At 34.8% G+C, this 22,928-nt stretch overlaps 1 protein-coding gene across 3 annotated transcripts in view; it reads left to right on the top strand.

The window, feature by feature from the left end:
* AIMP1 (aminoacyl tRNA synthetase complex interacting multifunctional protein 1) overlaps window positions 1-19,086 on the top strand; it is a 39,829-nt gene extending 20,743 nt beyond the window's left edge. For all 3 annotated transcript variants that reach the window (XM_038581975.1, XM_038581973.1, XM_038581974.1), the window contains exons 5-7: window positions 3,142-3,353; window positions 9,487-9,655; window positions 18,201-19,086. In XM_038581975.1, the coding sequence (XP_038437903.1) occupies window positions 3,142-3,353; window positions 9,487-9,655; window positions 18,201-18,367 (548 nt within the window). In that variant the 3' untranslated portion in view covers window positions 18,368-19,086. The remainder of the gene's footprint in view (window positions 1-3,141; window positions 3,354-9,486; window positions 9,656-18,200) is intronic.
* The last annotated feature ends 3,842 nt before the right edge of the window (window positions 19,087-22,928 follow it).

The following is a 22,928-nucleotide window of genomic DNA, read 5'->3' as shown; positions in this document are numbered from 1 at the left end:
TACCTAATTGGCCACCAAAACATATAATTCCTATCACCAAAACATATCTAGAACCCAGTTCCATGGCTCCATTTTGTTAGGTGCTACCTTTCTTCAACTTCTCCTGATCTGCCATTTGAATTAATGTTAAAGCCTCATCTTTTCTAATTAATTCTTACCTTGCTGCTAAAGCTATTCTAATCATAAATCTGACTCCTTCTTTATATCTCTTCTCCTTTACTCCTTTGGAGATTTCATTTTTCCAAGAATGTCTAAAGAATAAATGCTTTTATAATTCATTATATGCACCTCTCATAACACACCCACTTAAGAGTTTTTGGAAAATATAAAATGGCTGAGGAATTTGTGAGTTAACCTAAGCCAGTTTAGCATCTGACACTTGTCAGTTCCTTTTACTAAATATCAGTAACCTTTCTTAGTAGTAGGTAGGGGCTATATACCTTCTACATAACTTCACCACTAGGTGGTATGGTTACAATGAAAGCAAATCCAGCTAATTCTTTCACTTTATAAACTTTATTAAGAAGTACATAAAGACTCCTAACTCTGGGAAACAAACTAGGGGTGGTGGAAGGGGAGGAGGGCGGGGGGTGGGGGTGAATGGGTGACGGGCACTGAGGGGGGCACTTGACAGGATGAGCACTGGACATTATTCTGTATGTTGGTAAATTGAACACCAATAAAAAATAAATTTATTAAAAAAAAAAAGAAGAAGAAGAAGTAGTCACAATTGGGCCACCCGGGTGGCTCAGCAGTTGAGTGTCTGCCTTTGACCCAGGGCATGGTCCTGGGGACCCGGGATCAAGTCCCACATTGGGCTCCCTGCATGGAGCCTGCTTCTCCCTCTGCTTGTGTCTCTACGCGCCTCTCTCTCTCTCTCTCTCTCTCTCTCTGTCTCTCATGAATAAATAAAATCTTAAAAAAAAAAAAAGTCACAAAACAATCAGACAGCCTGTTCTAAGTATGATGAAGTTCATAACCCAAAGGAAGATATATTGCGTTTGTGACTACAGGATTAATCTTCTATTTAAATGAGACAATGGAGTCTTCTTTGTGGGAGGAGACACCACATAAGACCAAATAGAGCTCTATGTCTAGAATGCCTCTGTCCAATGGTACTTTTCTGTAATGATAGAAATGCTGTATAACTGCATTATCCAACAAAGTAGCCAGTAGTCATGTATGGCTACTGAACATTTTAAATGTATCTAGTATGGCTAAGGAACTGAATGTTTATTATTTTAAATTTAAATGTAAACTAGCTGTATGGGGTTGGCATCTATCCACATATTGAACAGTGCTGGAATAGAAGGCTGTTCCATTGGTGTTTGACTGCTAGAATTGCCAGATTCCAAAATTCTGTTCATGCAGAGGCTGTGGATATGATACAGTCTTTCTAGTGAGCATCACTCATTTTTTAATTAAACATTCCTAAAATTTTTTATGATGACTAAGTTCTTGGTAAAGATTTTGATACAGTTACCTCTGGAATGTGGGTTCCTGATAAAGGTATTTCAAATGCCTAGGAAGTAGATTAAAATTAAAAATATGGGATCCCTGGGTGGCGCAGCGGTTTGGCGCCTGCCTTTGGCCCAGGGCGCGATCCTGGAGACCCAGGATCGAATCCCATGTCAGGCTCCCGGTGCATGGAGCCTGCTTCTCCCTCTGCCTATGTCTCTGCCTCTCTCTCTCTCTCTCTCCATATGACTATCATAAATAAAATAAAATAAAATAAAATAAAATAAAATAAAATAAATAAAAGTTTAAAATTAAAAATATATATAGATACATTGTTATACTGCATTATGTTAAACATATAATCACCCAAAGGTAACTTTTACTAAGATTTTGGTTTATTTTCTTCTAGTAATTTTGTATATTTATTTCTATATCATTTGGGTTTTTTTCCATTAAAAAAATCTTTGCTAATATTTTACACGGAAAATGGAATTTTAAAAAATTCATTAGATTAAAAATCACCTGTTATTTTGAGCTAGCTCTACCTCTTCTTTTGTAAACTGTCTTTGTATAAATTGCGAATGTCCTTACATAAAATGATTCTTTCCCACTTCAGGCACTGTCTCTTATTTCTATATTTCTATGTGTATGTAATGTTTGTCACGTACTCATTATATATACCTGCCTTAAAAGAGATTTTCAGTGCATTCATAGTATGGGCCGCTCATCTTACTATTTCCAGTGCCTTAGATTTCAGTAAATACTTGTTCAAGATTAAACAAAGTTGAGAAGCTGGGCATCTAAGTCACAACTACATGCTTATCTCTACCCAGTAGATTGCAAGTAAATAAGTTTTTATTTTGTTTTACATTTTTTCCTGCCAGAGAAGCTAGATGTAAACTTCAGGAATATGAACTCTTTACAGGTTGCATTTGACTCAGTGGCCAAAGTAGTCAAATGCTAATAAGAGTTAGGTTATTGACACATATAAATAAGCGGAGGATTTTTAAAACATAATCAGAATAAAATGTTCTCTTCTGCTCAAATAGTTGCTCTGAATAATAATGTGCTAATAAGTCTTCTGAAAAATATAAGAAGTGGAGAAATTCATTGTATACTTGTTGGTGTGTTTAACTAAAGAGAGAAACATTTTATCAGTGAAATTATATTGTACTTCATTCTCTTAGCTGGTGCTAATTATGGAGTTTTTTCTAAATAAAGGATTTTTCACTTTCTGAAGAGTCACAGTAAAAATTTTTATGGATTTACTCCAGCTCTGTTACAGGGAAAGGCAAACTTGCTCAATAAAGGTCTATTTAGTAAATATCTTAACCTTTGCAGACCATAAAGTCATTGTCACAACTACTCTGCCACAGTGCAAAAGCATCCATAGACAATATGTAAATGAATGAATATAGTTTACCCATCTCTACTTTATGTCTTTAACTAGAGATTCAGGCAGTTCTTGAAGAGAGAAATAGCCAAAATAGGATTCAAGATGTTGTGACTTGAATAATTCTTTACTTTGTTATTATTTAATTGAAAGTAGGAGATAAACACTTTCTTTTTTAAACTCATCAGTATTGATGTTAGGGAGTTTTTCATAGTTTATTTTTGTTTTACTTCTGATGTTTAACCATTCATAAATATTTTTAAAAAAATAAAAAAATAAATATTTTTTAGGAGAGAAAAGGGAGAAAAAACAGCAATCAGTAGCAGGAAGTGCTGACTCTAAGCCAGTGGATGTATCTCGTCTGGATCTTCGAGTTGGTTGTATCATCACTGCCAGAAAACACCCTGATGCTGATTCTTTATATGTAGAAGAAGTGGATGTTGGAGAAACAGCTCCAAGAACAGTTGTCAGTGGCCTGGTGAATCATGTTCCCCTTGAACAGGTAATCTGTACAGTAAAACTTACTTTTCCATATGTGTCACTTTTTCCTACTGTTTTTCCATATAATTTTGTTAGGTGACCATACAACATGAGCCAATATTGATTAGTTCATGTGATTAATTTTAATGCAATAAATTTCACCAAAAAAGTACATAAAACTACTAAAAACTTGCAAAAGAGTTGCAAGTTAGGATCAAGTTCATGAGGATAGAAAAACAAAAGATGCATTATTTTTTCTCGTTTTTTTTTGTTTTTTTTTTTTTAAGATTTGATGTATTCATGAGAGACACAGAGGGAGAGAGGCCAAGACATAGGCAGAGGAAGAAGCAGGCTCCCTCTGGGGAGCCCAGTGTGGGACTCTATTCCAGAACTCCAGGATCATACCCTGAGCTGAAGGCAGATGCTCAACCACTGAGCCACCCAGGCGTCCCTTTTCTCAGTTTTTAAAATGTTTTTAGGTTTTTGTATGTAATACAATGTAAATATTTTTAGCATTGTTCTGTCATGGAATTTTGTTACTCCTCAATTTTTTTTAAATCACTGTTATACAAACCCAGAATGCATCAACCTAATAAGTAAGAGTAAAAAGTCATGTTTTGTTTTGTTTCTTTTAATAACTCAAATATTTTTATACTTGAAGTAAAAAGATGGGCTCATAGAGCTTGAACTTGTAATTTTTAGTGTTTTTTTTAATAAAAACTGAATGTTTTGTATTTTGTTGTTAGGTATTTAAAATATGTGTATGTGTATATAGACACACACATGTATGTATTTCCAGTGACAGTGGAAAAAATTAGGCAGTAATGGTTTTAATTTGGTTTTTCAAGATGTCTTCTACAGTAATTTGAGTTACCTCTTTCCTCTACCTTGTGGTGCTTCTGAGATACTGCAAAGGCTGTAGACTGTTTTTTTTTTTTTTTTGTTTAATTTTTTTATTCATGATAGACACAGAGAGAGAGAGAGGCAGAGATACAGGCAGAGGGAAGAAGCAGGCTCCATGCCGGAAGCCCGACGTAGGACTTCATCCCAGGACTCTAGAATCACACCCTGGGCCAAAGGCAGGCGCCAAACTGCTGAGCCACCCAGGGATCCCCGCAAAGGCTGTAGACTTTCATGTTAAAATAGTTCTCCTTTGTTCATTGCCAACTCCATTGCTTATTGGCTTTGTGAATGTGGATAAATCCCCACATTCATTCATTCATACTTTCAGATGCAAGTCTTTATTGGATACCTGCAATGTACAGGCACTATTCCAGACAAGGGATATAGCAGTGAGTTAAGATGATAGATAGATGATAGATGATAGATAGATAGATAGATAGATAGATAGAGAGATAGACAGATTTGTTTAGGAAAAAAAAAACAAAAGAGCTGTGTTTGTGAAGCTCACAACCCTATGGAGAGTCAGAAAATCATGATATATAATATATTAAGTATACTATAAGTATAAAAAGTAAGTATAAAAAGAAAAAGTAGGAAAAGAATCTAGGAGTTGTTGGAGTTAGGATGATGTCATTTTCTATAAAATGGTTAGGGAAGGCATCATAAAGAAAGTGACATTTAAGGAAAGGTCTAAGAAAATGAAGAGAAGCAGTATCACTACAGCAAAGTAAAGAAGGGGAAATGTCATGCAATATGAAATCAGAAATAAGGATGTTTAATGATACAGGATATTATAGATCATTGTAAAGACTGGCTTTATTCTGAGTGAAAGCCATTGGAAAACTGTTGAGCTAAAGGAGAAATGTGGTCTGCCTCATATATTAATAGGATCATCTGGCTGCTCTGTAGAGGGGAATAAATGGAAGTGAGATTAGCAAAGAAGTTTCTCTTGTCCTTAAAAAAAGGTAGACGTGGTTCATGTGTGTGCTTTTTTTTTCTTCTGTTTAAAATTCGTCTTATGTAGAACCAGGACTTTTTCATGACTGCTTATGAAATTAGTTTCCTAAGAAGCCCTGGAGAAAAGTATCAGTTGATCTTGAACCAGCTCAAATTGGAAAAACTCCTCCTCCCTTCGCTTCATCTTTTTTGTTTCCATAACTTGCAGACTGTTTCTTCTCTTCCAACAGCTGTCATTCATAGCCTTAAGCAAAGCTATTTATATACACATCTGTATCTAACCTATCAAGGCAGTAGTATTAAACATTCTATAAAGCAGGAGCACTTTGCCCCCACAAATTGCATACTACGCTATGTAGACTTGTGTATTTTTCTAAGGTAAAGGTCCATGAGTATCATCTGGTGCTTTAATAATTGCATCTAGCTCACCCCATTGTTTTTTTCTTATACATAGTGACTGTATTTTTTTTTTTTCTAATGTGGTATTTTAAGTTATTTGTGTGAAGATCTTTTCCATGAAGACCTCTGAAAAGGAGGCCTTTTGAATTTGAGTCTTAGGTCTACTGCTGTTATTTTAAATCATAGGATTTGGGGTACATTTGCCATAACATTTGTTTATAAAAACCATCTTTTATTTAGAATATGCCTTTTCCTTTTCCCTGCAGTGATAGTTCTCTTGTATGCTATTTTCTTTTAAGCCTATTGAAAGAATATAAACAACTATTTTCCTTATTTTTGCTAATTGGGGAAAAAATTAAGACATTTAACTTTCGAAGATTAAAGAAATTTCTATTCATTTCTAAAGCAAATTGTAGAAATAGCCCTACATGTTAATTGCAGTGTACATAATGCTTGAAGAGTTAAATGATCAGTAGTATATTTTTTAATATTTGTTATTGAAATATAGTTGGCTTGCCATATTATATTAATTTCAGGTTTGTGATTAACATTTCTGTGCATTATCAGTGCTCTCCACAATAAGTGTAGTCACCATGCAAAGTTAACTAAAATATTATTGACTATATTCCCTATGGTGTACTTTTCATCTCTGTGATTTATTTTATAACTGAAAGTTTGCACCTTTAATCTCTTTCACCTATTTTACCCATCTTCTTATCCATTTCCCTTCTGACAAGTTTGTTCTCTGTATTTAAGAGTCTTATTTATTTCTTTGTGTTTTAGGTCCTATGTATAAGTGAAATCATATAGTATTGTCTTTCTCTGTTTTATTTCACTTAGCATAATACCCTCTAGGTCCATCCATATTGTCTCAAATGGCAAGATTTCTTCCTTTTTTTTGTGGCTGAGTAATATTCCATTATATCTGTGTTCCACATTTATGTACATTACACACACACACACACACGTGCACATACACACACCTTTATCCATTCTTCTTTCTTTCTTTTTTTTTTTTTTTTTTTTAAAGACTGTATTCATTTATTCATGAGAGACACAGGGAGAAAGGCAGAGACACAGGCAAAGGAAGAAGCAGGCTCCATGCAGGGAGCCTGACGTGGGACTCGATCCTGGGTCTCCAGGATCACACCCTGGGCTGAAGGCGGCGCTAAACCACTGACTCGCCCGGGCTACCCTTTATCCATTCTTCTATCTGTGGACACTGGGATTGCTTCCATATCTTGGCTATTATAGATAATCCTGCAGCAAATACAAAGCTGTATATATCTTTTTGAATTAGGGTTTTCATTTTCTTTGGGTAAATAGCCAGTGGTGGAATTACTGTATCATATGGTATTTCTATTTTCGATTTTTTGAGGAACCTCCATTCTGGTTTCCACAGTGATTGCATTGGTTTACATTTCTACCAACACTGCATAAGAGTTCTTTTTTCTCCACATGCTTGCCAAAACTTAATTTCTTGGCTTTTTGATACTAGCAATTCTGCTTCGTGTGAGGTGATGTCTTATTATGGTTTTGATTTGCATTTCCCTCATAAATAGTTATGTTGTGTGTCGAATTGTAGAAGTTCTTTATATATTTTGGATATTAATCCCTTATGGGATATATCATTTGCAAATGTCTTCTCCCATTCCATTCAATAGGTTGCCCTTTTGTTTTGATGATGGTTTCCTTTGTTGTGCAAAAATTTTTTATTTTGGTATAGTCCCAACAGTTTAATTTTGCTTTTGTTTCCCTTGCCCCAGGAGACATTATCTTGAAAAATGTTTCTATGGCCTGTGTCAAAGAAACTACTGCCTATGTTTTCTTCTAGTTTTATGTTTCAGGTCTTATAATTAGGTCTTTAATCCATTTAAGTTTATTTTTGTGTGTGGTGTAAGAAAGTGGTCCAGTTTCATTCTCTTACGTGTAGTTGTCCAGTTTTCCCAGCACCAAATAATGAAACCACTCTTTTTTCCAACCATTATGTATTCTTGCCTCCTTTGTTGTAGATTTTCTGGGCTCTTCATTCTGTGCAATTGATCTATGTGTCTGTTTTTGTGCCAGTACCATACTGTTTTGATTACTACAGCTTTGTAGTATATCTTGAAATCTGGGATTATGATATCTGCAGTTTTGTTCTTTTTCAAGATTGCCTTGGCTGTGGATATGCTCATGGCTAGAATGACTTTCTTTGCACTGGCAGGATTTACTTCCAGTGCTGTTGAAGGACTTGTGAGCTCACTGGTGTGCCAGCATTCATCTTAACTGTCTGCAGTTAGACTCTGCAATAGTTGCAGGTGTATAAAGGGCAAAGCTTGCTTCCTGTACAGCCTGTGAAGAGGCCTCATTGCAGGAATTGTGGTTGTGCTGGTGTATAGGGTTATCGCTCCTTCTTTCCAAGGCAGTAGTCACTTTGGAGTGATCTAAACCCTGCCTGCCTGCTATGTTTGACATGATAGGATCTACTTTGGAAGGGTGCTTCCTGATGCAAGTAGATTGGATAGTACTTGTCTGTGGTGGGGGATGCTGGGGTAGGAGGCATATGATGCTGGTAAGTTAGATGGAGCTAAGTAGCTTCTGCAAGCTTCAGGCCATCTAAGTGGGAGAGGGCAAGAAAAATGATGCTCTCTAGCACTTCTTTCTTTCCCAGAGATATTTCCTGTAGATTTCTGTCCCTCTAGCTCATCCTAGGATTAGTTAGTATATCTCCTATACATATACCTCAGGCACTTATCAAACTGCTACTTTTGTACTGTGTCTGGTGATGACTCTTTTAGTGTGGGAACTTAATTTCTTGTCACCCCCTGGTTTTCCCAGATAAGCCTTGCTAATTTTTAAAGCTCCTGGAGCTAAGTCCTACTGATTTTTGGAGCCAGATATCATGAAGACTCATTCTCCCAGTTTGAATTGGTCTGTGTTTGTGATACTCCTCCTGTTTGTGGTTATTTGCCAGGATTCCTGACTGTGTTTCCACCGTCCTATCCTTTTCGATGTTCTCTTCTTGCTAGGTGTAGATGATGTGTTCTGTCAATCTTCAGGTCAGTTTCGGACTTGCAGTAGATGTAGTTTTCATTGGTGTGTCCATGGGAGTAGATTCCTCTAACTCTGTACCTTCCCAAGAATGATAGACTCCCAAGAGTAATTTTTAAACTAAGAAATGAATCTTGCATAGTATTGGAAATGACTAAATATGTAGGGAGAAAAAGAATTGTTCACTTATTTTAGTGCTAACGCTAAGCTAAATATGTAGGGAGAAAAAGAATTGTTCACTTATTTTAGTGCTAACGCTAAGCTAAATACTTTACATACATAAAGAGCCTAGAGATGGCTCTTTAAATTTGATATTTTTTCTCATTTTGTGAGGAAAAACAATTCATTTTTTTTAACATTTTTTTTTATTTTTAGTTATTTATTATAGTCACACAGAGAGAGAGAGAGAGAGGCAGAGAGATAGGCAGAGGGAGAAGCAGGCTCCATGCACCGGGAGCCCGACGTGGGATTTGATCCGGGGTCTCCAGGATCACGCCCTGGGCCAAAGGCAGGCGCTAAACCGCTGCGCCACCCAGGGATCCCAGGAAAAACAATTCAACTTTAATTTCATTGCTAATATACATGGTAGCTAAATTCAAAACCAATCTGTTTCAGCCTAAAAATTACTGAAAAGTCTTGCTCTGCTCCTTCAACTATAATGCACAGGTAGTTCATGGAATTTTTTTTTTCATGTTTATGTACAACTTCATAACAATAAAAGAATTTGGACACAGAGACAAAAATACATCTACAAGAGTAGAACATTTTATATTTATTCGAACATTAGATGTACCTTACTGTATTCTAGGTATAATAATTTAAATCTCTGTGCATCTTTAATCACCAGTTTGTGTTTCACACAGATGCAAAATCGGATGGTGATTTTACTTTGTAATCTGAAACCTGCAAAGATGAGGGGAGTGCTATCTCAAGCAATGGTGATGTGTGCTAGTTCACCTGAGAAGGTTGAAATCTTGGCGCCTCCTACAGGGTCTGTACCTGGAGACAAAATTGTTTTCGATGCTTTTCCTGGTAAGTTTTTATTAATCATTACTTAAAACATTTTGGGAACCATTGTTTCTCTTGTTACGTTTAGTTTAAAATCAATCTTGTGTATGACTCCAAGGCTTTACCTTAAGTGACCATTATTGAGAATTTATTATTGAGTTTGTTGAGATTGGTTCAATATTGCACATTAAGCACAACCATCTAACCAGCACCCTCCCTATGGATGCACACATTGCATAAAACACTAGGGAGAGTTTGCTGATAATTCTTACATAGCGGAAGAGTGTGATATGGATAGAGAACCAATTAATGTGCTACAGAGTCCTTGAAGCTGTAAATTATCTCAGAATGCAGCATAGAAAGACAAAAAAAGAAAGTTCATACTTGGGGAAGAAATGTGTAATTCTCAAAATCCATCAGATAATCTACTTGCATAGGCTTTTACTTGACTTTAGGATATAAAGAAAAACTGAGTTAAAACTTGTATTTCTTGTAATAATCTCAAAGGAAGTTGCTTTTCATTTTGCTTGTTTTTTCCTATAAAATTCTCCTGAGACAGATGAAGCTTCATAATATGTGAAAAAGTTTCTTCAAATAAATCTTTGAAGTAAAAGAGAAAGGATATTTATAAGAGAATAAATATCGGAAATAGTTAGAAATTAAAAGATTGCCTTTAGCTACAGGATGTTCATGTGACTAGAGTAATGGGAAAAGTAGAGATAAATTAGGGTAACAAGTAGAATCAGATCTAAAAGTTAGAATTGATTTGGAGATATATTTGTAGAAATAGCTGAATTTAAATAGCATAGCAAGGCTGATGTGATTAGATGGGCCTGCTTTTTTTAAATCCTGTGTTAACTGTGATTTTTGAAAAAATACCAGGATATGAAGGATTTTAACATTGAACTAAGATAAAAAATATAGATGAAAGCATGGGTTAATTTCCTTGAATTCAACTCCCCCTTCCTAATCAAAAGTAGACTAATCTAAAAAACACAGATTGTTTAGCAAGTATCTGTGACTTTGAATGCATGTATATGTCTTGAACTTTGGCAAATTGGAAACCATAATGGTCTGTGCTCTAAGAATCTTTCATGTTAATCTAGGTGTTAGAAAAATCCCATTTAGAATCATTTCTTAAAGCAGCATGATGGCTTTTGGTTCTTGGAGCCTTACGATCACCATTCTGCTGCCATAGTATCAAAACATTTCCCCAAATCTCAAACTTGGGGTTCATCATCATTTATATACCTGACAAACCTGAAATTCTATTGAGAAGTCTTAATCACTAAATTGGAATAGAATGACAGTAAAAGTAAACTTTCTTTTAAGATTCAGCATGCATTTTTTTAAAAAAAATGCATGTTCATTAATATTTGCCTTTCTATTTAAACACTTAAGATTTAGTATGTTTTAAGTTTTATTTTCTGATGTAAATTGTAGAGTTATATGTTTAGAACTAGAAGAAATAATCTACTTTAACCCACTATTTTACAGATTTGGTTTGAGGCCCAACAAAATTTAGCTACTTGCTTAAGGTTATATAGAGTTAGTGAAGAGATGAAACAATAAATGTGCCTGAATTTCTAATACTGTAGCATTTTTGTTTGTTGATGATTGCTTGCTGTGAATTAATATGGACTATTTCATTAATGAAGGCTTATAATTCTTTTATTGCTATGATGGCTTTCATTCCCTTATCTCAAAGAATTACCTGGTATTATTTTAGAACTTGAATCAGGTTTATCTGGATGCTCCTGTTGAGTAAAGGAAAGTCAGTGACTCAGCATTAAAGATGCTAATAGTCCAGTATGAATTTCCTGTCTTTACTTACTCTTTAATCTATCTGTTTGGCTATTTATGTGTCTATATTTACATTGTTCCCAAGTCTGGTATTTCCTGCAAATTCGTAGTTTCCCCTTGTCCTCAGCACATGAATATGTGGAGAAGGTACAAAAAATAGTTGTAAAGTGAAAAAAGCAAAAACCTAACTTTTAAAATGGCCTATGAGGTTATTTTCTTATCACTTATAATAGCTTAACCAAACTGAACAGGATCAAATAATTGGTAAATTTTAGGACATGAGGTCTGTTAATGCTCACTCACCTTGCTTATGCTTCAACATCAGTTGCTTCTGTAGCAGTAAATCTGAAAGGAAATAACAGTTACTACTACACAACAGGCCATTAGTTTTGCTGGTTTTTTTTTTTTTTTTCCTTTTTCCAGTGAGAGCCATGATTTATCAGTGCTTTATTTTTCAGCATCTGTTTTACATTTTATTAAAGCTTAAGGTGTCTGCTGCTACATTTTGATGTTCACTTGATGTGCTCAGTGTCTGGAGACTTACATTTCATGTTGTATAAAGTGTGGTATAGAAATTGCAGTTGGGGCTCAAACATTTGAAGCACGATTTGGCCTTGCAAAGGCTTTTTACCCTAACAACTATTTATTCAAGCTACAAATCCAAAAAGTACATAGAGTTTAGAGGATGCCAAATAATAGAACAATGGCTAGAAACCCTCCCCACCCAGTACTTTTTAAAATTTTCAATGTGTGAAGCTATGTATTTTAGTATTTAAATGTGGTAACTAGTCCCAAAAGCACCAAGCAAAAATAACTTGAAAATAATATTATAGCTAGAAGACAATGGCAATAACAGCCCCTTTTTGACAATGCACTGTTTTTGTCTAATAATAGAGAATTTGTATTCAGACTTCTGAATAAGCATGAACAAGATCATGCTTATTTCTATTAATATTGAGCCTTATTAATAAGTATAAATTAATGGCTAATCACAAAGCATGTATGATATATGCAGGAGTGTTGATTTTTTTTTTAAGATTTTATTTATTTATTCATGAGAGACACACAGAGAGAGAGAGAGAGAGAGAGAGAGGCAGAGACTCAGGCAGAGGGAGAAGCAGGCTCCCCACAAGGAGCCTGATGGTGGGACTCGATCCCAGATCACCGGATCACACCCTGAGCCGAAGGCAGATGCTCAACCACTGAGCCACCCAGGTGTCCAAAGAGTGTTGAATTTTTTGATCCATTTATTATTTTAAAAAATAAATGTCTTAATTTCATTTTTCAAACTTGTCTATATTAGATTCTTCCCTCCAAAACTCATTTTATCAGTTTCCTCTGCTCAGTTTTCCCAGAACTGTTCTTTTCAAGATCAAACATTACTCTCTCTGGCTAAATATCCATGTCTAGTTCTTTGGCTAAATATCCATGTCTAGTTCTTAGACTCTTTCTTAATTAACTTGGTTTCTGGCACTACATTATCCTGGTGGTGATCGTTGGCTGCCCTTTTTATCTGCCTTTGCTGATTCTTCCTTACCTCCCTGACCTTTTAACATTGGAGTATCCCAGGCCTTGGCTTTTGACCCCTTCTCTTTTTCCACAGTTGGCATCTTCTATTTTCCTTTCCATGTTCGTTTTCTTGACTGTTTTATCCAGTTAGTTATTCAGCTCCCTACTAGATATTTTTACTAACCTGTCCCAAGGGAGAATACTTATCCCCATCTTTCCCCTAGAATTCCCTTTTTCCATAGTATTTCCTATCTTAACTGACAGGAATTCCATTCTCTCAACTTCTTTGTATTTTCTCACATATCTTCTCCTTCAAAAAGTCCTAGTAATTGCACCTTCTGGGCATATCTAGAATCATTCGTATCTACACCACTATCACTTTGGTCCTGGTGCCAACATCTCTTATTGGGAAGTCAAAACCTTCTAACTGATTTCCCTTGCCCTTCTATCTATTTTCAGTGATAGCAGGGAGATTGATGTAAGTCAGATTGTGTTACTTCTCTACTCAGAACTATTAGAAAGCTTTTCATTTGATCCCAGAGTACAAGCCCAGATTCTTACAATAGCTTCCCATTATCTCTGTTAACCTTATGTATTCCACAGATCTTTATTGATCATTCCAGTTGAGCCACTGGCTCTTTCCCCAGTTAGCTACATGGCTTGGTCCCTTATCCTATTGAAATCTTTTAAAATGTTATCTATTTTTTCTTTCTTCAAAACACTTACCGTCATATAACGTACTATATACATTATTTATTGATTGCCCACACAGAAATGTAAGCACCATGAAATCAAGACTTCTGGGTTTTTTTGTTTTTTTGTTTTTTTATTGTGGTGGTTATTCACTGCTATATTCCTAGCATCTAGAAAAATGCCTGGCATAGAGTGGGAGCTCAGTAAATTGGTGTATGAGTAAATAGAAAAGAACATACTAGTAAAACATGGGGGGAAAAAGAAAGAAAACAGTATTTGGAGAACAGGTCTGAGTGTCTGCCTTCATTATTGTCAAGATTATTCCTCTCAAACCACCAAACCACTTTTCTCTATTGATTAACTTTTAAAATTAATTGACTTCTTTTTCTTTTAGATTTTATTATTTGAGAGAAAAGGAGAGAGGGCACAAGTGGGGGAAGGGGCAAAGGAAGAGGGAAAGTTAGAGTCATCGTCCACCCCCCACCCCTCTGAGTAGGGAGCCTGACACAGGGCTCAGTCCCAAGACCCTGAGATCATGACCTGAGCCAAAGTTAGTCAGTTAAGCGACTGAGCCACTCATGCACCTCAAATTAATTGACTTATTTACAGTTATACTTTAGTTTTTGTGCCACAATTGTCCATAGTTACAGTTAATTGTATCTCAAAAACTCAATTAATCAAACATACTGTAATTCAGTTACTGTTAGGCTTTTTATGGACATGGCAGATACCAAAGAGAAGCTGATAATCAGTGAGCATTCTGTACAAAAGAATGGCCTAATTAAAACAAAGTTTCTGGTCCTTAATCCAGAATTGTTAATGCCTGGGACTTTGGAATTTGTATTTATTGCTTTTTGTAGGTTTTAAATTCTAAGAAGGTGGTCACAGCTTTTTACATCTGTAAAAACTCCTCTCTGAACTATTCCCTATTCCCTGTATGCTTTGTTTACAATGAGTTGGCCTAAAATAGTCTCTGAGGGATTAGTTCTCTTACATTATGTGTAACCGTTTCCAAATGGTGATTATTGGCATGTGTTTAGCAATTTCAGAGGCTCTGCAGTTTTTAACTTTAAGAACTTTTATTGTTGTTATCATTGAACTTCCTTGGATAGCCATGTCAAAAAGAAAACAAAAAGAAAAATAGGAAAATAAGATTAGAAGGGCATAATACACAGGAATAATACACAGGGCATAAGACACAGGAATAATGAAAGCCTTCTCTGGAAAATATAGTTCATTAAAAAACAATTGTTTAACATATTAGGTATGTTTTTCATGGCAGATGATGTAAACATTCATTTCAAACTTGTTATATACCCTACTAAATAATATATTATTGAGAAACATTTTGAGTAAGCTAGAAAGTTAACACTGCATCCAAGACTGTTCAACTCTAACTTATAATCAGGTATCATAATGTGACAAGTTTTAATTATAATCTCAAAATTTATTTGTCTGAATCATGGTTCATTCATTAATTAGTCTTGTAGCTACATTCAGAGTATTAAGGTATTGAGTCTGGTGCGTTAAAAGCAACAGTCAAGCTTTAGAGGTTCTTTTTAGTAGTTTCTAGTTTATATTTAGTTCAAAAGTTTGTTACTGGAAAATTATTAGTTAAAGCTTTCAGATCTTGACTCCACAGTGCTGGGTGACCTGGGAACCTTTCTGAGGTTCATCTTTTTCATCTATAAGAAGTTTTTAATGGTATCTATTCTGTGTGAGTTTCATGAGGTTTAACTTTTGAAACACTTCGCTACCTGCCTGGTATTTTTAAGTTTTTAGCTGTTACCTTTGTGCATCAACTTCCTCATCTGTAAAATGCGGATAACTAATAGTGTTTATGGGAGCATTTTGTGGCTCCGTTGGTAAAGCATCTGCCTTTGGCTCAGGTCATAATACCAGGATCTTGGGATCAAGCCCTACATTGGGCTCTCTACTTAGCAGGGAGCCTGCTTCTCTCTCTCTTCCCCACTTGTGTTCTATCTCTGTCTCTCTCTCTCAAATGAATAAATAAAATCTTAAAAAAAAATAGTACTTATACAGTGTACTGAGAGGATTGAATGAGTAAGTATATGTAAAGCACTTAGCGTAGTGGCAGGCCCATGATAAGCACTATGTGTTATGTATTATAAATATTATTTTCTGTACCAGTTTAATATCTTCCTAGATCTGAGAGGCTTAATTTTGTGCTGCATCACCGTTTTTTTGTATTTGGGGCTTATGTCTGCATTTAGCAACAACCCATAAAATCTATGATCTTGATAATCTGAGATTCTCTGCTTCTTGAATTAATCCATTATCAGTTTGGTAACATCTTTTGGTGGTGGTGGTGGTGGTGGTGGTAGGAATTCAGAGTTAGTACTCAGGCCTCCCTGAATAGTATCTCTATCTCCAGCTCTCTAGGATTCTGGGATGCCCACTTCCTTCCCTACTTGGTCTGTGTACAAGCAAAGTAGGATTATGTTTGTAGACTAACAAATGGTTTAGAAACAAAAAATAAAAACTTGTAGATAATTTATATATTGATTTTTTTCTATTCTGTTTATTAATTAGTTCTCTGTTGTCCAAATGCCCTTAAAAGAATAAGAGACATCCTTATCTTTTATACTAGTCTTTCAGTTTTAGTTTCATTGCATGTTCTTCTAGAATAGATACATCATTCAATGAACTATTCTGTCATCTCTGAAAACCTGCATATCAAGGACAGTTTTATATCTTCTTGCCGGTTTCATGGCAGTTTCTGAAGCACTAATAAAGGGCAAAACCACTGTGGCCAATTTACTCAGTTTTGTTGTTCCTGTCATATGAAGTAGAGAATAAAAACTAGTTTAGATAATAAGGTGTAATCAGAATATAGAATATAATTAGTTCCAGTAATGTTAAAAGTTTCTTTTTAAAGTAGTTCCAGAAGATTTGAACTTGGTAGTCACTTAGAAAAGATCTAGAAAGTTACATATCTGTCATTATTGAATTATACTTCAGAGAAACTTTTTATTACCTTTGGAAAAACCATTTTTATTTCACACTAATGCTGGAGAGATGTGTTACTTTTCATAGTTTCTTTTTTTTTTTAATTTTTATTTATTTATGATAGTCACACAGAGAGAGAGAGAGAGGCAGAGACATAGGCAGAAGGAGAAGCAGGCTCCATGCACCAGGAGCCCGATGTGGGATTCGATCCCAGGTCTCCAGGTCACGCCCGGGGCCAAAGGCAGGCGCTAAACCACTGCGCCACCCAGGGATCCCCTTTTCATAGTTTCTTGAATTGATTGTTTATTTCAAATGTCATTGAACATCTCTAGCTACTAAAATGATGTTATATCAAACTTAACTTTCTACTTCTTTATCAGTCATTAAATAGAGGGATTGTCTGATATATTGGTAGCCCTTAAGTCTAGACCAGATGTATTATTCTCCAACATATTTGTCGTTTGTTGACTATAGACTTTCAGTGTGTGTTATGATAGAATGGGTTATGATCCACATGTAAAAATGTTTTTTTTTAAAGGATCGTTTATCAAGAGGCAAGATGCTATACTAGCAGAATAAGGGTTTTGCTGTCAAATTGTAATTCCATTTGTTGATCATGTAATTTTGAGCAACTTATCGTCTCTAAACACCAGTTTCCTTATATTTAAAATTAGTGTTATTAATGTACGTTGCATGCAATAGTATATATTTCTCATGTTTAGAAAATGCTTGTACTTGTCTCCTTACTACCTCTGTCTCTCCATCTCACCAAATGGAATGGGCAGTAGATGAAACCCAAAGTAGTTATTTTATTTAGCTAGATAGTATGAACAGTTAATCCATTCTACAGTATCAATAAGAAATCTTTAAGCACAATAGCAGCAATCTCATCATTTATATTGTACATTGAAACAAAGTAAAGCATAAGCTACTTCTGCCACATGTAAAAATATAACACATAAAATTACAATCTCAAAAAAAAATAAAATAAAATAAAAAAATAAATAAATAAATAAAAATTACAATCTCATCTCTTCACAATTTTTCTGCAACAAAATGAGTATAGTATATTTTTGTTTTAATAATTTGGAGGATTCTTTTAGCTGTATTACTACATGCAAAAATATTTTTGTGTGTGTATATATTTAGTTTTACAAAGCAACTACACTTTTAATGTTTAAAACTAAGCATCATCTCTCCAGTGAAACAAATAAAAATATTTTTAAATAGGAACAAAATTACAATAGAGAATATCAGTTCCAAATAAGATCCTACAGGTTCTGCTGATCCGTCAGCAGGGTTCAAGTCATCATTAGGAGAGACTTTTGTTTTAAAAGGGGGCCTAACCTTAAACTGTAAGGGTGTCCGTTAAACATCACAATTAAACATTCCAAAGGAGAAGCCATGTTAGGAAATGACAAAGTATTTTATTTTACCTGTCAAAAATATAAACTGACATCACAAAAATAAATGTTAAAAGTTAGTATTAAAATTCTGATCAGGTCTAAAGATCAAAAGATGTTGCCTACACAGTTCACTATGGATAATTTATTTAATATGTTAGCTATGCAACTTTTATTTTTTCCTCCAATAGGAGAGCCTGACAAGGAGCTGAATCCTAAGAAGAAGATTTGGGAGCAGATCCAACCTGATCTCTACACTAATGATGAGTGTGTGGCTACATACAAAGGAGCTCCCTTTGAGGTGAAAGGGAAGGGAGTGTGTAGGGCTCAAACTATGACCAACAGTGGAATAAAGTAAAATAAAGTAAAATGCTTCATTTATTGAAATACATTGGAGAAAACTTTAATAACAATAAAAAGAAATATATTTGTCACTTGTACCTAAAATATAATTGGCTTTTGTGTCTGTTATTTCTCTTGTAGACTTGACAGGGTATATGTTGTTTTTAATCGGTTAGTGAAACATTACATTCTTACCTACATTAAACGAGTTTGTGCTCATTTATAATGTAGGAAGGAAATCACTAATGTTTTGTGATGATTTATTTTTTAGCAGGGATGTTGGTTAGCTGATTGTTTTTCTTGATATGTTTAGATAACTTGAACTAGTTGAACATTTAGAATTCTCTTTGTAGGCACATGGTGCATGAAATTCTAAGCCCTTAGATTTTTAGTATATTGTGTATCTGTATTATAAATGTCTTCTCCTCTTTAGAAATGACAAGTTAGAATTTTTGTCAAGCTTATTAACTACTTGTATTGTTGAAAATGACCAGCTGTTGCTTTTAGAAAGCCAAACATCGTAAAAGTAGGAGACGTGAACATTATTGTTATTGCTTACTGGGATACTGAGAACTGTATACTGAAGGTGACTTTTTTTAAAGAATGAAATTTTCAACTGTGTACTGAACTTTTTCTTCTATTTGACAAAATAATTAGTAATAAATTTTGACTATAAAGAATAAATATATTGCAAAATGTTGCCAATACAGTTTCCAATAAATTGATGTAAAAGCACCAGACTACGTTTTTTTCTAGGTGATTATAAAGATTCTTTAGGTACCTAATTAAAGATTATTTGTAAGTTATTACCTTTAGAAGAGCATTTAAGATCAATATATTTTGATTTTTCAAGAAAATTGTTATCAAAATTAACATTCATATATATTAAGGTGTCAAATGCCTGTTTTCACTCATCTTACAGATATTGTAGGAACCATGAAAATTAACATAGGAATTATGAGCTTTGAGGTTGACTAGCCTTGAGTCAACTGATAGTTTCGGCTACCAAAAAGAAATACATCTGTGGAGGTAGGAGTATAGATATTGTTTAAAAGAAATTTACACAATATTCTGTTTATTGCCTCCAGTAAGTAGGAGAGGCAAAACAAAGAAATTGAACAACCCTGCATGCCAGATTTTAAAAGGTGTAATTAAATTTCATTTATTTAAAAGTCCACAGAGTTCTGGTAGCCAGTTTTATCTTCTTTCTGAAAAAATAAATATTAACAGAACATCAATACCAACTGTTGACAACTAAATATAGTAAATGTCAAAAGTAATTTTGTACTCAGGATATATTATTCTTTTGGAAATAAGACTGTGACAAAGTTTCATGATTCTGTATTTTCCAATTTTTCCCAATTACATTAAATTTCTTTAATATAAGGAATGTTTTAACTACTTAGATAGTTGGAATATTTATTCCCAATTTTTTAAAGTTACATAAAGCATGAATCAAGTTATCAGTGCAACTTCATTATTAGTCATTGTTTTTACAGAAAAATAATTCTGGTTAATTTTTATTGCTGGGATAAGAGAGCTCTTATGGAATCAACAACAAAAAAATTGGCATTGTTCATGAACTGGACATAAACCTTTTGACTTTAACTGGTATTCAGCCCTTTAAGGATTTCAAACAGAAGATGATGTTAGGTCACAGCCTAAACAGTTGGTGCCTCTTGACTTCTATTTATGTTTTGGTAACTAAACCAAAAAAAAAAAAAAAAAAAAGTTGACCCTCCCTCAAGATGTTTTCTTTTCTTTTCTTTTTTTTTTTTTTTTAAAGACTTTATTTATTTATTCATGACAGAGAGAGAGAGAGAGAGAGAGAGAGAGGCAGAGACACAGGCAGAGGGAGAAGCAGGCTCCATGTAGGGAGCCGGACATGGGACTCGATCCCAGGTCTCCAGGATCATACCCTGGGCTGAAGGCGGCACCAAACCACTGGGCCATCAGGGCTGCCCCTAGAAATTCTATGTGTATTCTTTTGAGATGAGTCATCTTCAGGACATGTTGATTTTAATATAAAATTGACATTTTTCCCCTTTTTGCTTTTACCAAGAATACTAAGTACTGTATGGATATAAGAACATTATGTGCCCACCAAACAGATACTTCATTGTTGCTTTTTTAAAAATATGTAAATTCCTATTTAACCTATTTACAAAATATTCAGAGTAACTCATGGAAGTTTAATAGCTTGTCAATAAGGTAGAGGATGTGGATAGGCACCTGTATAGCAACATTAGTGAATTTAACCAGGTCCAAGAGTTTTGGCCTTGGCTTTGCAGGTCCAAAAACCTGCATTTGTAGATGACTCTTAGAGATGCTAAGATATCCATATAGTTTAGTATTGGTTTTGAAGCCAAATCACCTACCTAGTTTTGATTCGTGGCTCTACAACTTAAATGTGTATGTAAGCCTGGGCAACTCTTTAGCCTTTACTTTACTCACCTCATTTAAGGTGGGTATAATACTTACCTCATAATACCTATCTCAGAATTACAAAGATTGTAGGAGTTAGTACCAACAAAGTACTTAAGATAGTTCCTTGAAAACAGTAGATATATATTATGTTGATATTACTTTATGGTAAGACATACTTACTACATTACTGAAATTTACTCTTATCCATGTGTTCCCACTGAAATCTATTGTTTAGATATTTAGATACTGACCACTCCCATTCATCCATGCCCTTTGACTGGATTAGTATTAATGATAATTTTAAATAGTTTTGCAGGTGTGTTTTTTTTTAAGATTTTATTTATTTGAGAGAGAAAGAGATCATGAGCAGGGGGAGGGGCAGAAGGAGAAACAGACTCCCTGCTAAACAGGGAGCACAGAATCATGGCCTGAGCCAAAGGCAGATGCTTAACCAACTGAGCTACCCAGGCACCCCTAGTTTTACAATTTTCTTAGACTAGGAAGATAATATTTCTCACTATTATGTTTTAGCTTAATATAAATAGAAGCAATTCTGTTTTTAAGTTCTTGGTCAGTGGGAAGCACTTGGCTATTGTGTATGACAAGAGAATTAAAGGGACATAAGTATATTATACCTCAGCTTTCCAGAGAAATTATATGTTGAACCTTTAAAAATATAAAAATATCAGAAGTACTCAGTATTAACTATGTACTTTACATAAATTGTGACAAGTTCTGGTTCTAAGCGCTATGCAGCAGTGTGAAAACTAAAACTTTACCACCAAGTTACCAAATAAAAACTAGGAAGGAAAATTAGTGTAATTCAACTAACAATAATACCACAGATTGCTGTCCTGTGGGGAAAGCTTTACTCTCCAAAATTTCTTGGTGTTTTTTTTTTTTAATATTTTATTTATTCATGAGAGACACAGAGAGAGAGAGAAAGGCAGAGACACAGGCAGAGGGAGAAGCAGGCTCCATGCAGGGAGCCTGAGTCTGAAGTGGGACTTGATCTCGGGTCTCCAGGACCACACCCTGGGCCGAAGGTGGTGCTAAACCTCTGAGCCACCCGGGCTGCCCTGCTCTCCAAAATTTCAATTAAGAAATAAACTATGCCATTCTCCAACCAGAGTTAGAGGGAATATATTAATAATACCTCTCTTCTTCATGGATTTTATTACAGGATTAGGATTAAGATTAAGATATTTAGTGCTTTATAACTAACAAAGTACTTGTATACATTGTGCCTATTTCTTTCTTAACTCTGTTGAAGTAGACCAGCCATTTCATTTTACCCAAAGAACCAGCAGAAAAGTAAAATGCCTGTGGTAAGGTATAACTGGCTGAAACCTGATCTTCCAGCTCTTACTAATGCTGTGCTCTTTTCCATTATAATACGCTTTTCTTCCATGTCAGTTAAATGTCATGTGGTTTCTTTTATTTGGATGAGAAACTTAACTTTGTTTAAACTTCAGGGAATGATAGTGATAAAGTCCCTAAACTCTAGTAGTTCATGTAAAGAGATTAGGATGACTCCATTAGTAGAGTATTTAAGAGATTTTAAAGGAAGAGGCAAGATCACTAAACACTCCTTTGGAGTGATTGATTACAAAGATAACTTACCAACCTTTTTGTTGTCATTGCAGAAATTCTTAGGATTAACCTCTTGGTAAAACCAGACTGCTGGTGCTGGTAGCAGTTCCCTTTTTAAAAAGCCTTGTGCCTTGATCCTTTGATTATTGCACGGTTGAGAGCCCTGATCCTGACACTCTGTCCCAAAAGCCAACCTATGACAGAAGTCACTGAATTCCAGATAGATAGATAGACAATATGTATTTAATCCTGGAGCAACTCTACAGTTATGCTTCATTTGCAGTACTACTTCGATGATAACTCCACAATTTGCAGTAATAATGAAAAGAAAGATAGTTGCTGATGGCTAATATGCCTCTATATACAAACCAAATCTTCGGATACCAACTTGTTGGAATAGAAAAGAGTTAGTGACTTACACATTTTTGCTTACTGTACTTTTTATAGTTAAAGGTTTTCCTTTGGATAAGTCTTGGCAGAGATAATTCATAGGGGTATAACTCCAAAAAAAAATTGGAGAAAGGACCCTGAACAGTGAAATAATTGCTGGTTTGAAA

The sequence above is a fragment of the Canis lupus genome, chromosome 32 (genome assembly GCF_011100685.1).
Source record: "Canis lupus familiaris isolate Mischka breed German Shepherd chromosome 32, alternate assembly UU_Cfam_GSD_1.0, whole genome shotgun sequence".
Classification (NCBI taxonomy): Eukaryota; Metazoa; Chordata; class Mammalia; order Carnivora; family Canidae; genus Canis; species Canis lupus.
This window is presented reverse-complemented; position numbering and strand designations above follow the sequence as displayed.